Below are 16,755 nucleotides of genomic sequence, written 5' to 3'. Positions count from 1 at the left end.
ATCCCGCTCCCCACCATGCTCCCCACCACGCTCCCCACCCCGCTCCCACCATGCTCCCCACCATACTCCCCACCACGCTCCCCACCACACTCCCCACCCCGCTCCCCACCACGCTCCCCACCACGCTCCCCACCACGCTCCCCACCACGCTCCCCACCACGCTCCCCACCACACTCCCCACCATACTCCCCACCATGCTCCCCACCATACTCCCCACCATACTCCCCACCACGCTCCCCACCACACTCCCCACCACGCTCCCCACCCCGCTCCCCACCACGCTCCCCACCACGCCCCCACCCCGCTCCCCACCACACTCCGGCTGCAGGTCACTGTGCTGTGATATTGTCACCTGGCAAACCAACCGGCATGGGGACCAGGCAACAGACACTATCACCTTAAACAAACAACATGGCCTACCCTGCCATGAGTGACCAATAAGGACGCTCTCCTGTGTAACTAAGTGAATGTCACAAATAATCGGTATTTTTTTAAATACAGTATGCAACTCACATTTTATTCCAGTTCACATGCTTGACTACGATCCTAGAGTTAAGCAATGCACGAGGGGGTGTGGTATATGGCCAATATACCACTGTTCTTATGGATACAGCCCTTAGCAGTGGTATATTGGCCATATACCACAAACCCCTGAGGTGCCTTATTGCGATTATAAACTGGTTACCAGCATAATTAGAACAGTAAAAGTAAATGTTTTGTCATACCCGTGGTATACGGTCTGATATACCACAGCTTTCAGCCAATCAGCATTCAGTGTTCAAACCACCCGGTTTATAATATTATATAACCCCCTGGTCATAGCTTCAGTATGTTTCTGTTACCACTGTGAGTGAGTTATGATGCCTCAAAGTGGGGCTCTTAGGGTCTATGAGGACTGGTGTTTGTCAGGCAGCAGCCTGCGAGCTATGCACTGCATGGTCTGCCTCTCTGCTTCTGTCCAGGGAGGCCGGTGAGACTCCATCACTGCATGGTCTGCCTCTCTGCTTCTGTCCAGAGGAGGCCGGTGAGACTCCATCACTGCATGGTCTGCCTCTCTGCTTCTGTCCAGGGGAGGCCGTTGAGACTCCATCACTGCATGGTCTGCCTCTCTGCTTCTGTCCAGAGGAGGCCGGTGAGACTCCATCACTGCATGGTCTGCCTCTCTGCTTTTGTCCAGAGGAGGCCGGTGAGACTCCATCACTGCATGGTCTGCCTCTCTGCTTCTGTCCAGAGGAGGCCGGTGAGACTCCATCACTGCATGGTCTGCCTCTCTGCTTCTGTCCAGGGGAGGCCGGTGAGACTCCATCACTGCATGGTCTGCCTCTCTGCTTCTGTCCAGAGGCCGGTGAGACTCCATCACTGCATGGTCTGCCTCTCTGCTTCTGTCCAGGGGAGGCCGGTGAGACTCCATCACTGCATGGTCTGCCTCTCTGCTTCTGTCCAGAGGAGGCCGTTGAGACTCCATCACTGCGTGGTCTGCCTCTCTGCTTCTGTCCAGAGGAGGCCGGTGAGACTCCATCACTGCATGGTCTGCCTCTCTGCTTCTGTCCAGAGGAGGCCGGTGAGACTCCATCACTGCATGGTCTGCCTCTCTGCTTCTGTCCAGAGGAGGCCGTTGAGACTCCATCACTGCATGGTCTGCCTCTCTGCTTCTGTCCAGAGGAGGCCGGTGAGACTCCATCACTGCATGGTCTGCCTCTCTGCTTCTGTCCAGAGGAGGCCGGTGAGACTCCATCACTGCATGGTCTGCCTCTCTGCTTCTGTCCAGAGGAGGCCGGTGAGACTCCATCACTGCATGGTCTGCCTCTCTGCTTCTGTCCAGGGGAGGCCGGTGAGACTCCATCACTGCATGGTCTGCCTCTCTGCTTCTGTCCAGGGGAGGCCGGTGAGACTCCATCACTGCATGGTCTGCCTCTCTGCTTCTGTCCAGAGGAGGCCGGTGAGACTCCATCACTGCATAGTCTGCCTCTCTGCTTCTGTCCAGGGGAGGCCGGTGAGACTCCATCACTGCACTACAACATCTCTCTATTGGCATGTGGCTTTGGCACAAGAGCACGTATCTCTTTTAAAAAACATTTTTTCTTCTCCTGTGGTATTTTTCCGTCTGCCCATTAAACGGGAGGGAGACATCCATATGAGTGTGTTAGTAGCAGAGACGGAATAAACTCCAGTGGGGTAATGAATGGTTTTCTTTAAGAGAGGCACTTAATGATGAAGTGGGGACATCTGCCTTTGGAGAAGAGTGGCGGGCGGTGGGGATGTTTGGTGGTAATGCTGAACGGCTGTAGTGTGGTTTCACCTTTGGATCTCTCCATCTATTGTCTGTCTATTATCAGCTGTTCAATTATTCAGCTGATCTTTACCGCCAGGGCCAATTAAATAGTCAATTCATGTGATGTCAGAGAAAATGTCCTCTGTTTTTACAGAGAAGAATCCACTGATGGATATCAGAGTTCATGCAGGCTCAAGTGGGTGACTTTTTGGCCAAGATGAGTCATCTACACAGAGTAATCTTTCTTTAAGTTATATTTAGTCATCTTTTATACACTGAGTATACAAAACATTAAGAACACCTGCTCTTTCCATGGCATAGACTGACCAGGTGAATCCAGGTGAACACTATGATCCCTTATTGATGTCATCTGTTCGATCCACTTCAATCAGTGTAGATGAACGGGAGGAGTCAATTGAGACGTGGATTGTGTATGTCTCAATTGAATCGGCGAATAGGCAAAGGATTTAAGCGCCTTTGAACGGGGTATGTGAGTAGGTGCCAGCCGCACGCACCGCTTGTGTCAAGAACTGCAACGCTGCTGGGTTTTTCACCCCCAACAGTTTCCTGTGTATATCAAGAATGGTCCACCACCCAAAGGACATCCAGCCAACTTGACACAACCGTGTGCAGCATTGCAGTCAACATAGGCCAGCATCCCTGTGGAACGCTTTCGACACCCTGTAGAGTCCATGCCCCGACAAACTGAGGCTGTTCTGAGGGCAAAATGGGGTTGGGTGCAACTGGAATATTAGGAAGGTGTTCCTAATGTTTGGCATACTCAGTGTATATCTAGTTTAGAATGTCTTCTAATTGTATTTAGTTTGAGATGTTTCATCAAATAATATTGCTTCCAACCCAATTAATTTTCTCTTTCACTAGGCTAGAGAAATGGTGTTACTTTGTCTGTCTGGCAGCAATACCAATAGGCAGTCTCATCGATGTGCTCTTCTTCTACTCTCTGATGCCCAATACAGTTCTGCTCACTCATTATCCTGGCTGGTACAGACACCAGCTCCATATTGCATTTTCTGGCCTTAAAACTGAGAGGCGCCGTTTTTGTGAATTGAATATCTGGCAATTGACCCACTGTGGAGTCTGATCATCACACCCAGGAGATCTGCGTAAGTGCATGTGCTGAAGGGGGGGTTTCACGTGCAGCTGAAGGGGGAAAGAGAGGTCAGAGAGGCCTTTCAATTCCAGGCCACCTATTCCAGAATTTCACACCATGGGAGATGGATCAGGTTATTCCAGGTTATGTTCACATGTTAGCCTAGGCTTCTAGAAACGGTTTGGCCCATTCAGTTTGTGTGCAATACATACCATGCCTCTGTAACACATGATAATATAGTATAAATATATAAAATAAAATAATATATCACAGCCCATGAGATGTAGATTATTTACTGCCCCTTCCACTGATTTATGATAACAGGGCAGAGCCTGGTCCGAATACTTTGAACATGCATCGTTCCTTCCTTCAATCACGTATCACTCAAGGAAGGCGCCCACAAGATATCAAAAGAAAACCAAGGCTGACGCCTACGATCCAAACGCATTACTACTTTCAGTCGGTACTTTGGTGTGGGAGTTGTGCTGAGGTACAGGTACCATCACAGGAAGAAGACACAAGAGATGCTAGAGTACAAAGCCCTAAAAACCACAACCCGACCCAACAACTGTATATTTACGCCTCCGTGTTCTATCACACAAGGAGCTTCGCGCGCTCTCATATGCACCAGCAGAAACACCACATCGTGTGCCGTTAGTTTAATTAATGTAGGCCTACTATATCTGGGAGAACGAATTTATCAACAGACCACCTGTATCGAGGAAGGGAGACGTCTTATGGGCCAACATTTGCTATAAACAAACATTGCTAGGAAATGTGCTAAAATACATAGCCTGTATTTATATCGACGTATACACGTTTTAACTTCTCTGTTGTTTGCGATGAAATATGCCTAGTAGTTATTGATACTAGTCTACCAGTAATATTATAGACATATGAAAAGTTGTCTTGTCAAGTGTCTGATATGGCTTATTGAAGCTACAATGCGTTCAAGTTGGCTGATACGTTGTTGCCTCTTCATCACAAATTCTACTTTGGCACAATTGTTTTAGCCTATAATTTTTTCTAATGTTTTTCCAAATAAGAGAACCATCATCCAACAGGCCACATCGACTGCAGTGTCTGTGTCAAAATAAAACCATTCAAATGTTGATTCAACGCCATCAATGGGAAAGCACTGAAACTATACTGAACACTAATGTTTACAGTTTAATAACATGAATGAAAGTTCCTGTAAAAATAGCTGACAATGCGGAAAACCTGAACAACGAAAGTAGGAGTCAACAGCTTTATTTTTTTTAAAGTCAAGAAAAACGGTATAATAACGCATTATTTCTAATCGATAAGGGAATTGCATTATTGCCCTTGAAAATCTAACTTTGTACATGTTATTTAACATAATATTGGAAGAGTATTGGTTATAATTAAAGATCTGCATAATCATTTATGCAGCTATGTTAACATCAGGGACATGTAAAATCACGTCTTTACTATGCTATGCTACTTAGCTAAATAGTGATTATCACCCAACCTCACCATCTAGCCGAGGCTATAGTTCATAAAATAAGTGTAAAAATATAAGAGTACAAAATAGGCTACAAAATCATATGCAATATGTGTTTCGTGCTTCATGCCAGAAGCAACCGTGTCCAAACGTATCTCTCTCATCAAACAAGCACACAATTAGGATGTATAATTTGCAACAAACACGAAGCCTAATAGTGTGACTTACTTTGTGAAGGTCGGGTTCAGGCTGAGGTAATTGCAGCGAAGATAATCCAGGCCAAATAATGACGATTATAACGCCCCGATCCTCATTATTTGAAAGAAAGGATCAAGCCTTCGGAGATATTGAACACAATTCATAAAGGTGTTATTCCTTCTCTTTGATAATGAAAGACATTGAGAGAGAGAGAAAAAAAATGATCAATTCGACACTTTTACAGTCAAAAAAATATATAATTTTGTTTCCTTTGGATTCAAAGCGGTGTTGTTGACTTTTCGGTTCAATAAATGATGAGGTAATTCACTTCTTAGATATAAATTGAAAACTATATCGCAAAGCTAGACAGAGCTTTGTGATCCTTTAGTAACATAGAAGTCTTTGGTTTACTGTCCGTTTTCGATGGTAAAAACCAACAGTTTATCTGGATTTTGAGGGGGGGAATCACAACTTCTCTTCGTTATCTAAATGTGAGCTGCTTTAGATCTAATTTTCTGTTAGCAAGGAAAGGCTAATACAGTAAAGAAACCACAGTGATCGTTGATTCAGATATGTATTAACATTTGTGCTCACCGTCGGCAAACTGATACAAAATATAAATATTTTGTGTAATCTTAAAATTGTCAGAGAAAATAGACTACTTCACAAATCCTTGTCCGATGCGCGCCGTAGGCTACATCCAATGTAAAAAATATGAAATTCATTTGGGCATGGATCCTCTTGTTCCAAATGCTACTCCTCCGGTAGACGACTTTGAAACCGTTGTTTGGCACACAGTAGTCCAAATGACTTTACAATATCAAGTCTTTATACATCCGTAAAATGAGTCTCCCGTTGTTTGATCATGTCAAAGCCGAATGAATCACTCGATTTTGCTCAGCAGACACCACGCTTCTCAGACCGTCATTGCCCACCGATCCAACTGTTCAGGCATCGAGGACCGCTCATTCCACTGAAACAAATGGCTTGAGATGCTGTTGTCAACTCCAGTTAGTAAAAATCTTTCATCATATTTCGAGCGCCTGAATGGTTGTCTTTGTTGTCGCTCATTTCGTGTTTTGGTTCATTTGGTAGTTTTCGATTATTTTGAGCTCGCGGGTCTAGTGTGCAGTCTTGTGATTCTCTCTATCCCTCTGTAGCCTTCTGTCTGCGTTTAAATCACCATCTGGAGCAGGATGCGTACGGAGCTCCTAACCTCTCTCTCGCTCTCTCTCTCTCCCTCTCTTTCTCTCTCTTTAGACCTACGAGTTGACAGCCACCTTTCTGCTCGTTTCTGCAATAGCATTGACAATTGACAGCACGCGTCTTATCTCCATATTGTCATTTTTTCCCCCCGCATGTTGAAACTCATGGAACTATGACCTCATGCACACACACATACACATATAGGCTATTGATTTATACGCGAAACAAGTGCAGAAGTTTACATCATGTTCTTTTGTAAATTCTAGAAATACAATGTATTCCCCACGTGAGGTTTTTACTTCAGCTCGATTGGATTTATTAACTCTCTTCACTGTCATAGGCCTATTGTATGTGCAAAGAAACAACGAATATTTGTAGCCTAATGTTAAGTTAGCCTAATTCCATACTTTAGTTTAGGAGATATAGCCGATATCAAATGGTCAGAGGGGTTTGATAAAGTGTAAATACGGGCGCCTACAGTCGGCGATAATACCAGGTATGCATTCTATATTGTCTTGACATTTTCCCCATAGAGAATAATATTCCCCATGTCTACCCAAGGGGGCCGCTGTTTCCTCACATCAGCACACGCCAGCTCCAAAACCACCTCACTCGTCGCCTAGGCAATCTCCCCATGCAATGCCATCAACATCATCTCATAATTTCTACCAATGGCCTCACAATTAACTGCTCGTTCAGACGCTTGACAATCAGTGGACATTTTCCTCTAACTACTCAATAGACAATGGTAGAAAAATAAATACAAGATTTCTGCTTTAGCCTAGGGAGGCCTAATCTTGTTCCCCCGGCACGTTCGCCCATGGTCAAGGCAGCATTTATTCATTTTCACCAAAGAATGCAAGTGATAGACAACTAAATAGATTAAAAAATATTTGTTTAAATAACGGTGTGCAGTAGCTATCACAAAAGGTGCTTTTGGCTGAAAGGTGTCTGTAAAAAAGAATATAGTCAGAGATTGGATTTGCAGCTCCAGAATCTGCAGGCAAACACCATAGTGCGACTGTTCTACGGTCATCCGACATCCTCATAGTGTGTGTGTGTATTTGAGTTAATGCTGTATTTTTTGTAACGGCATAGGTGGTAGGCCTATCTGCATACATATGATGGCTTTGCGTTTACCTACCGTGTAGGCCTATCTGCATACATATGATGGCTTTGCGTTTACCTACCGTGTAGGCCTATTTGCATACATATGATGGCTTTGCGTTTACCTACCGTGTAGGCCTATCTGCATACATATGATGGCTTTGCGTTTACCTACCGTGTAGGCCTATTTGCATTAGCACAGTGGCCTATCCCAATTGTAGCTCCCAGACGCCGGAAATGGGAAAAATTCCCAAAGTAAATGGTGCTCATTTATTGATGCGTTGAACCGTAGCGCCATAGTTGAACAACTTTGTGCTAAAACAATGACGTCATATCTGCCAGGTTCATCTGGTTTCACAAGCTGAGAATTCTACACCCGTGTGCCCTTTACGCTTGGTTGCCGACACGGAGGAAGAGGCGCAGCCTACTGAAGACAAAACAAACACTCTCCTCCTCACCTCTACTGTGTCTACAGAACTAACAAAGTCAGTCAAGAGTACACAGAGACAGCTGCTATCCAGTGTGTCCTGTCTCACCAGCCTGTCAGGTGTCCGGAGTGTGAGGTGTCCTCTCAGATACAGGTATGGGGAACTGCCTAAAGGGGATGAGTTGTTCCTGTGTATTACTGACCATTTCAGATCAGATGTCAAACAGGTTATGCAGTTGGAGGTAATCCATCACAATGATAATCTGTATGATAATTGATATGATTAGTGAATGGCCACAGACCCATAAGCCAACCAGTAGGAACAGGGATCTCTATCCGCCATCATAACCAAGCATAAGGGACTGGAGTGAGTGAGTGTGTTGTGGCCTAAAATGATTGCTCTCAGTTGGGGGGAGAACTGATAAGGTATATTGTACAGTACTTTCCATCCATTTTGTCTTCTCTTTATGACAGCTGCTATGATTCTCTATCTACCATATCAAAGTCTGATCCATCCAGTGAGCAGCCTTAAGATGAATCCGAGATCCTACAGCTCTGTCTGCCTCACTCAGATTTGGAAACATATTCAGGCCAGGTCTAAAAGATCTAGGATTTCTCGAGAAAGAGAGAGAGAGCTAGTTGAGTGTTGTATATACATACACCAATCCATGCATTTCTGAAGAGAACCAATTTCTCAATATTTACCTTGGCTGTTTTAATAATTCAGACACCAACACTATAACTGCTGCATTGGGCTTAGAATGGTGGGAGAATTAAACACACACATCCAGACACGCGTACACACCCTCACACATTCCCCAAATTCAAGTAACCCATCAGAGTCCTATCAGGGGTTCCATGTGGCATCCTGGGATTTGGGTTGTCAAGGAGATGGATGGTGGATCGCCCCAGGACTTGATGGAGTGTTTATAGCCCCTCTCTCTCTCTCTCCTGCTGGGGAGTTATAGCCTTGCCTGTGCTGGCCCTGCAGGTCCATCTGAGGGCCACACACACTGTGTGTGTGTGTGTGTGTGTGCGCGCGCGCGCGTGCGTGCGTGTGTGTGCGCTGTGCGTGTGTGTGTGCACGTGCGTGTGTACAACTGAACGTAAAGGTATGCTTTAGATTGAATATCTTTATGTTTACCTAGGTATTTTTGTTTAAATAGAAAAAATAATACCGGATGTTGGAGAGGTGATGGGTGAGTAGGGGGGACCGTGAGTGACAGTGTGTGGGGCATGGGGTGAAACCAAAAAGGATTCCTGTCACCATGATAGCATTATGATTGACGGCATGCTATTCTCCTCTGGGAATACGGGCAGCCGGCTTGTCAGCTCCCCAAATGACAGCCCCTCATTCTTTTCTTAATTTGGTCTTTTGTTGGGTGATGTGTTGGATGGGATGACCCTCCATGTGGCGCGTCTGATAACTCATCCCCACAACAGAAACACAAGGTGGGAACTATATTTATCGCTCGCAATGAACTGAACTCCCTCGTTTCCTGACACTCGTCCTCAGACCCTGACTTCCCTTTGATGGCATTAATGAACACAAATGACCCGGCTTTGTCTCCTCTCTCTTTCTCTCTCTCTTTCTTCCCCGTCTTTCTTTTGTTCTCTCCACCTCGTTGCGTTGCCTGTATCTGATGGTGGTGGAGGACTGGTCTGAGATGCGCAGGGGTAGATTGAGGGGCTGATCATTGTGTGGGTATGGTAATGAAGGTCTCTGTGACAGACCGGGGACACACGGGACAGAGGAAGGCTCTACGGGGAGAGAACTCACCGAGGTCTGGACTGGAGCATTTCCTCCACTCACACATTGTAAATCCTTTCCTCTCGCTCCAGTCACAGGCTGGCTGGCGTGTTGAAAAGAGATAAGGGCTGCTGTGCCTCTCGTCTGAAAGGAACGCAGCTCCATTGTGCTCTGCTGCTTGGATCCACATTCAGTGGACTCTGCTATTGAGTTGCCATTAAAGGCATCAATGTAAAAGTAAATGATTTTGGGGAGAAGCGGTTAAAACAAAATAGTCTCTTTCCCTCTAAATGAAAAAATGTAACACGCTCAGGATTATACTGTGTGTTTGTTAGCACACTTTTTCTGATGCAACCCATTGCACTGGTGTGGCAATGGGAATGTCAAATCAAATCAAATTCCATTTGATTGGTCACGTGCACATATTCAGCAGGTGTTGCTGCAGGTGCAGCGAAAGCTTTTCGCAGTACAAATGTTCACATTGAAGTTTGATATTTTGAGATGGTATGACCGTGGAATGCTACGGCTGTTATGTCAGCGTCGTCAGCGTCTTAAAGTCATCTTAAGAGTCATCAGATGATGCCTGAGAATAGACAACACAGGAGGAGAGAGCTCCCCTGCTGTAATGTAGCATGGCGCAACGGATCATTGCTCCATCTAGTCAAGCACACGTTTGATGCTGGTTTCACAAATTGCATCCATAGATCCTCTGACATTCTATTTGCAATCGTGCAGTAAAGTGGCCATTCAATCCATCGAAGCACGATGGGAATTTGAACTCAAAATGACGCTCTCTTCTTTTTAAACAGTAATTCTCCTACATGATGTTTAATTCATAGCAGGGCCTGAGGACACACACACACACACACACACACACACACACACACACACACACACACACACACACACACACACACACACACACACACACACACACACACACACACACACACACACACACACACACACACACACACACACACACACTGTACTATGCTTATCTCAGTGTGTGTGAAAGAGGAGTCCCTGAGGTCAGTGGTGGCTGGTGACCAGCCCTGCTAAAGGACCAGGAAATAGCACCTCGTTAAAGTGAAGTGTTTACTAAAGAGCAGGATGCAGGAACAGGAGAGAAAGTCAAGTGGGCAGCAGTGGAAAGTTCTCAATTTACCGTGTTTTCTGTTTGCACCTGAATACATCCGCATGTATTCAGGCAAGCAATTGTGTCCACATTGGCATGCAAGAGAGAGAGAGAGAGAGAGAGAGAGAGAGAGAGAGAGAGAGAGAGAGAGAGAGAGAGAGAGAGAGAGAGAGAGAGAGAGAGAGAGAGAGAGAGAGAGAGAGAGGGAGAATGTGTGTGTGCAGACAGTTGGTAGTGCTGGGACTGAAGATAGCAAAGAGAGGGGCATGGTGCACTGTATCAAGTAGTGAACATCTGCTCTTCACAGAAACCGCAAAGCTGGTGCAGAGGAAATAGAGAGGATAACTGCTCTCTCTACCCCCCTTCTCTCCCCTCCTCTTCTCTCTCTCTCTCTCTCTCTCTCTCTCTCTCACACACATTCTCTCTTTCCCTCTATTTCTCTCTTTTCACAATGATATTCGTCACAGACCCATCCCCCATCATCCTTGTTTTATACCCATCTATGTGAAGAGATTAAGATAACCAATATGTAATACAATCCACTTGTGTAATGGAGGATGATAAGGTTGTTGATGGAGACAGAGAGGTAGGGTAGAATAAATGTCAACCTTGGAGCCAGATGTCCTCAACACACGAGTAGCCATTGGAGCGTGTGCACTGTAAATAGCATAAATGTCTCTCATGCACATAAAGCATACAGTATGCCTTTCTCTAGCCATGGAGGATCAGGAAGAGCTGAGCGTTCATGAAACCTATCATAGGCATAATCCAAAGCTTCGTTGTGATTTCATTCCACCTTTTCCCTCAAAGTCTCTGTCTAGATTCAGTCTACTCCTCCATCCTCCCTCTCTCGCTCCCTCTACCCCCCTCCTTCCCTGCCCCCCTCTCTCAGGGCCGGCTGCGAGGGTGTGCTGGTGTTTTGGCGGGTGGCAGTTCCTCATTGTGGTGTGCTGTGTGCTGTGTGCTGTATACGCGGTGATAAGACACAGGGAGAGGAGCCAGCGTGCCGACATATCCCTGCCACTGCGGTTATCATCCGCCGCAGCTGTGCCTGAGCCCTGCGACATCTGCTCCCCCACAGGAAGCCTGCGCCGTGTCTCATAACGCCTCACACACACACAGACACACACACAAATAGAAAATATCACAAGACCATTACTATTATGATGCCTGAACGGTACCCCCCAAAAAAAAAAAAAAGGTAAACTACCTGATCAGACAAAGAGTGTTGTTTATAGGGACATGGGTTCCTCCCTGGAACATGAGGCAAGCCTGACGGATGGGGCCAGCGTTTACCTCAGTTCTGCTGGGTTTTTATCAGAGAATTACAGGGGATGCTTATGACTAAGCCTAATTATAGAGTGCTTATCACTGAAATGTTCACAAAGCTCATTACTGCCAAGAAATGGGAGCTGCCGCAGGTAATTCACTATGTTGGGTATTAGTCCTCCTCTAAGACGGCACCCCTTTTAAATATTTAGAGTCTATAAAGTACAGCTTTAATGTCTGATGCTTTTAATGCATTCCTCTGCTACTGGCCTCACTGATTTGTGAAGTTTTTACCTAAAGGCACTACTCCAGTTTTTACACTACTTTAATCAATTACCAGATTTTCATTTACATTGTTGACAGCGTGTGCTTGAAAACAGTCAAGCGATCCTCTCCTCTCAGTGTTGAAAGAGTGGATTTGAGAAAGGAAGAAAGTATGAGATTGAGATTATAAGGACTCTCCCATTTCCTTTGTGTTGCACCATATTTCTCCCTTAGCCAGTGATGCTAGTTGAGTGTGCTGGTCTGACGGCTAGAAGCTAGCAGAGAGGAGAGGTATGGGGAAGTGAGGGGAGGGGACCCCACTAACCTAACTAACAGCCCTGATGGGGTCAGTAGTGTCTCTCGGGGTCCTGACCTGGGCTTGACAATGAATGAGGCTCACTCAGCATCTCCAACCCTCCACCTTCCCCCTCCCCTTCCACCCTCCCCTCCCCTTCCACCCTCCCCCTAGCCCCTCAGAAACACAATAAAGGGAAGTGTGCCCCTCCAGCTGCCAGGGGAAGCCCAGAGGGAAGTCCCCATCCTCAGGTCCTCACCAGCCTGAACCCCTTTCCCTCCCAGTCCACTTGGACATATGTGCCCGGACTTCTAATGTCTTTACAGTGTAGGGTTTTGACAGCAAACTATGCTTTCAGTAATGAAAACAAGTTGGAGTCTGCTTTGACCTTGAAAATCAAGTGACAATTGGTAAAGCGTTTCACCATAGTTACAGGAGCTACAGTAGGAAGCTAATTTCCATGTCTTGTCTGGAGCATGTGGTGCTAATGCAACACAATCTGATTACACATCAATCACTCCAACGTAATGAGGAGAAATGACAGCAGGAGTTTCTCCACAATCACTCGTCACTGTAGCGCGCTGCCAACAGAGGCACAGCCTGTAGTACTTCTCATAACACAGAAAAGGATCACCACCTACCTTGGTTGGCTGTGCAGTGGCTCCTGGTTGCCAGGTTGGGGTTGCCAGATTCCAGCCTGTGAGGGTTCCGTCTGCACACCGTCCCCCTGTGACTGGTCAGCATCACCGTGGGAACCCTGGGAGGAGCGGCAGACCTCCTCTGCCGTTCCAGGTGGACCTCGGCAGCCATGCTCTGCACCCCTCCCCCCAGCAGTAATCCACAACGTTGTCCTGTCCTCTGTGTGTTTTAGAACTCTTGACTGGTCAGGGGACACACTAAACCGCACAAGTTGATAGGTCTATCTTTCTTTCTCTCTGTGGTCAGTGTGTAGACCGGAGGGTTGATGTCCTTTCTCCTGTGTGCTCAGGGTACTGACCGACTGACTGACTGACTGACTGACTGACTGACTGACCACTGACTGACTGACTGACTCATCCAGGCCTGGGGAGATCACAGAGTGAGTCCTCTGGCTTTGATGATTAGAACATGAGCCCAGCACCGCCAGATCACATGGCTGCCAGACAGAGAGAAAAAAAAACGGAACTTCCTTTTAACTTTATGCAGCTAACACAGTCTTCAAATGACTCTTCCTTTACTTCATACTTTTGTCCCGTCCACGACACGTCACTTCACATGGATCACAGCGCCATCAGACTTGTGTAATTATCTGTGTCCGATGCTCTTTCTCTCCACCCAGTAGTCTCTATCTCTCCTTCTCTTTCTCCGACTCCCTCAACAGGAGTGTGTGAGGTAATAGTGTGTGTGTGTGTGAGTGGCAGGGGGAGGTCAGCTAGCCTCGTGGCTCCTCGTTTCCTCGTTGTTCCGGCTGTGGGGCAGTGCACTGGCCTGAACCCTCCTCTAGTCCACACGGGGAAAGCAGAGCAGTGGCGCCCGTGTGAGCCGCGACTGTGCATCTGTAACACGGTGTGTGTATATGTCTGTGTGTGAGTCCTGTCCCCACCGTGTGAAAGGGGTGGTTCCCCAGGGGAAGGTAAACAGTGCTGCTGGGTTGTGATAGCGGTAGACACCAGGCCTCGGCCTCCGTTGGGGCTTCCTCTGGCAGGAACCAGCTGTGTCTGTGGCCGGGCCAGGCCAGGCAGAGCTGTTTTCCCTTTCCCTCCGGACACAGACAGGGCTCCTCCTGTTCCTAACACTTCCTCCCTACACCCTTCACTCCACCTCTCCTTCCCTCCGCCCAGCCAGCCCTACCCCAAACTCTGCACCCTATGGATAGCTCTGCCCCTCAATGACACTGGCCTCAGGGGGGGTTATTCACCCCCTGTCTTCACTCACTGTGGTTCAGTCAGTCCAAATGCCAAGTGCCTCCCTGCCCTGGCCTCTCTGCTCTGTTGTCCCAGTGGCGTGTGTGTGTGTGTGTGTGTGTGTGTGTGTGTGTGTGTGTGTGTGTGTGTGTGTGTGTGTGTGTGTGTGTGTGTGTGTGTGTGTGTGTGTGTGTGTGTGTGTGTGTGTGTGTGTGTGTGTGTGTGTGTGTGTGTGTGTGTGTGTGTGTGTGTGTGTGCGTGCGCGCGCGCATGTGCCGGGTGAGGTAAAATCAGTAACAGGGGTTCCTCTCTGAAACGACAGTGAGGGTACAGCTGGGACCCCTCTGACCCGCAGAGCATGCAGTGTGGTGTAGCTGGGACAGAAGTGAGAGGGGATGTGAGCACACAGATGTGCCGTCCATCTGTCTGTCAGAGTGAAACCAGCACACAGATGGTGGACAGCAGAGTGGATGTGAGAGTAACGGGTGTGTGGGGTAGAGGGCGATGTTCACTCATGTGACACATTTGGTACTTTGGAAACTATGAAATGATAGTTTGACAGTCAGTTGGTTTCATTTCCTTTTTGTATTCTAGGTGCTTTCTATGTTAGAGAGCCTTCCCTGCCTCAACTGTGCACTAAGATCGAAGATTATTTTGGGTAAGAATACAGCATCAAAAATAATTTGTTAGTATATTCAAGCTTCTCCCAATGACATCATCCAATCTGATGGAATCTGCTTCCATGTAGCATTCGGTGGAATGAATACATGTACCAAAGTTGGAATTTTCATGTTTATATGTACTGTATGTATGTGTGTCCAGCATTTCTCTCTCCTAAACCTCTCATCGTGCTGACCCTCTCCATGGCTACATGTAAGCGCCGTCAGTTAACATGTCATGATCAAGTAATAGCATGTTCTCAAATCAAACCCTGGGATTGCCTGCTGAGAAGGAGAAGATTGCCCCACTGGATTAGTGTGTATGTGGATGCTCCTGTGTGTCAGGCTGTGGAGGCCCCTGCCTGCCTCCCCTACTCTCAGATGTTGGCAGGTATATATTTTTATTAAAAAAAGATCTATATTTTATTTGGGGGGGGGTGAGATAATGATTCCCACATAATCACTTTATCCCAGCTCTGGCCCTGGCAGGTGCTATCGTGACCGAGCGGTGCTTTCTCTCCACAGATAAGGTCATGGGACTGGGGAGGGGACCGGAGCGAGGAGAGTGTGGAGCGCTGCGTGGAGCGTTGGGCGAGCGGCTAGTCTGGCCTTATCTTCCCCAGCGGCTGTTGCTCGCAGCTCACAGATGTAGCAGGCTAGACTAGCCGTGTCAGATAGATCCTTCTATCAGCGACATGCAGGCCTCTCTCCCCAAATTAAAACACAGCAGGAGGACGGACAATGCCCTAATTATCACTTTACCCATGAATCATCAGAAGGGAAAAGTAGGACTTTTGATGAAAAATCTAGTGGAAAGTCAGCAAATATACCTGCCTTATTTTAGATGAAAGATTCTCTCTTTCTATTTTTGTTTACATTTCCCTTCTGATTTTCTGAACCTGGAGTTGTGGTCTCTTCTCTGGTAATGCATGCTCATCCTCAAAAATGTGTCCTGTCGCTTTAAAAACAGGCAGAGAGCGGGCCTCCCGAGTGGCGCAGAGGTCTATAAGGCACTGCATCGCAGTGCTTGAGGCGCCACTACAGACCCAGGTTCTTTCCAAGGCTTTGTCGCAGCTGGTAATGACCGGGAGACCCACGAGGCGGTGCAAAATTGGGTTAGGGGAGAGTTTGGCTGGATGTCCTTGTCCCATCGCACTCTAGCGACTCCTTGTGGCAGGCCGGGTGCATGCAGTGCATGAATGCCGGGTGCATGAATGTAACTACCAGTTGGGTAGAGAAGGGGATAAAAGTTCAAAAATATTCTTTTTAAAACAGGCAGAGAGGAGACGAGAGGAACTTTTCACCTTTTGCACAGAGAGAAAGTCTAACAAGCCTCATGACTGCAGGGAGAGAGAGAGCGAGAGGGAAGCAGCCAGATGGTGGAAAGTCCTCCTGCCAGACACCTGGTCACTTCAGAGTGGATGAACCGCTCACCTTTACCAAGTCCTTACTTGGGTTTGTCCTGCCGCAGGTACACACTGTATGGATCACCGTGGCTGGTGACTCTGGGATCACAAACTCTGTTTCTGTACTATGTCACGCTGTTTGTTTTTAGCTGTTCATATCCGTGACACTGTTGGTGAAAGGTTAGGGATTCCCCAGCTTTCTCCCAGGTCCTTAGAATGTAAACATACAGCAAAACACTGTTTTTTTCCTCCACTTTACGTTCTATGTAGGTTTGACAGATGTTAGTGGTTGTCAGTTAATTGTC

At 47.0% G+C, this 16,755-nt stretch overlaps 1 protein-coding gene across 1 annotated transcript in view; it reads right to left on the bottom strand.

Annotated features, from left to right (window-relative positions):
- LOC124033833 (protein CBFA2T3-like) overlaps nucleotides 1–14,214 on the bottom strand; it is a 61,840-nt gene extending 47,626 nt beyond the window's left edge. The window contains 1 exon segment of the mRNA XM_046346194.1: nucleotides 13,144–14,214. Coding sequence (XP_046202150.1) covers nucleotides 13,144–13,312 — 169 coding nt within the window. The 5' untranslated portion in view covers nucleotides 13,313–14,214.
- Between the last annotated feature and the right edge of the window lie 2,541 nt (nucleotides 14,215–16,755).

This window comes from Oncorhynchus gorbuscha, linkage group LG04, assembly GCF_021184085.1.
Source record: "Oncorhynchus gorbuscha isolate QuinsamMale2020 ecotype Even-year linkage group LG04, OgorEven_v1.0, whole genome shotgun sequence".
NCBI lineage: Eukaryota > Metazoa > Chordata > Actinopteri > Salmoniformes > Salmonidae > Oncorhynchus > Oncorhynchus gorbuscha.
Note: the sequence above shows the minus strand (reverse complement) of the source record. Positions and strands in the feature narration are given on the sequence as shown.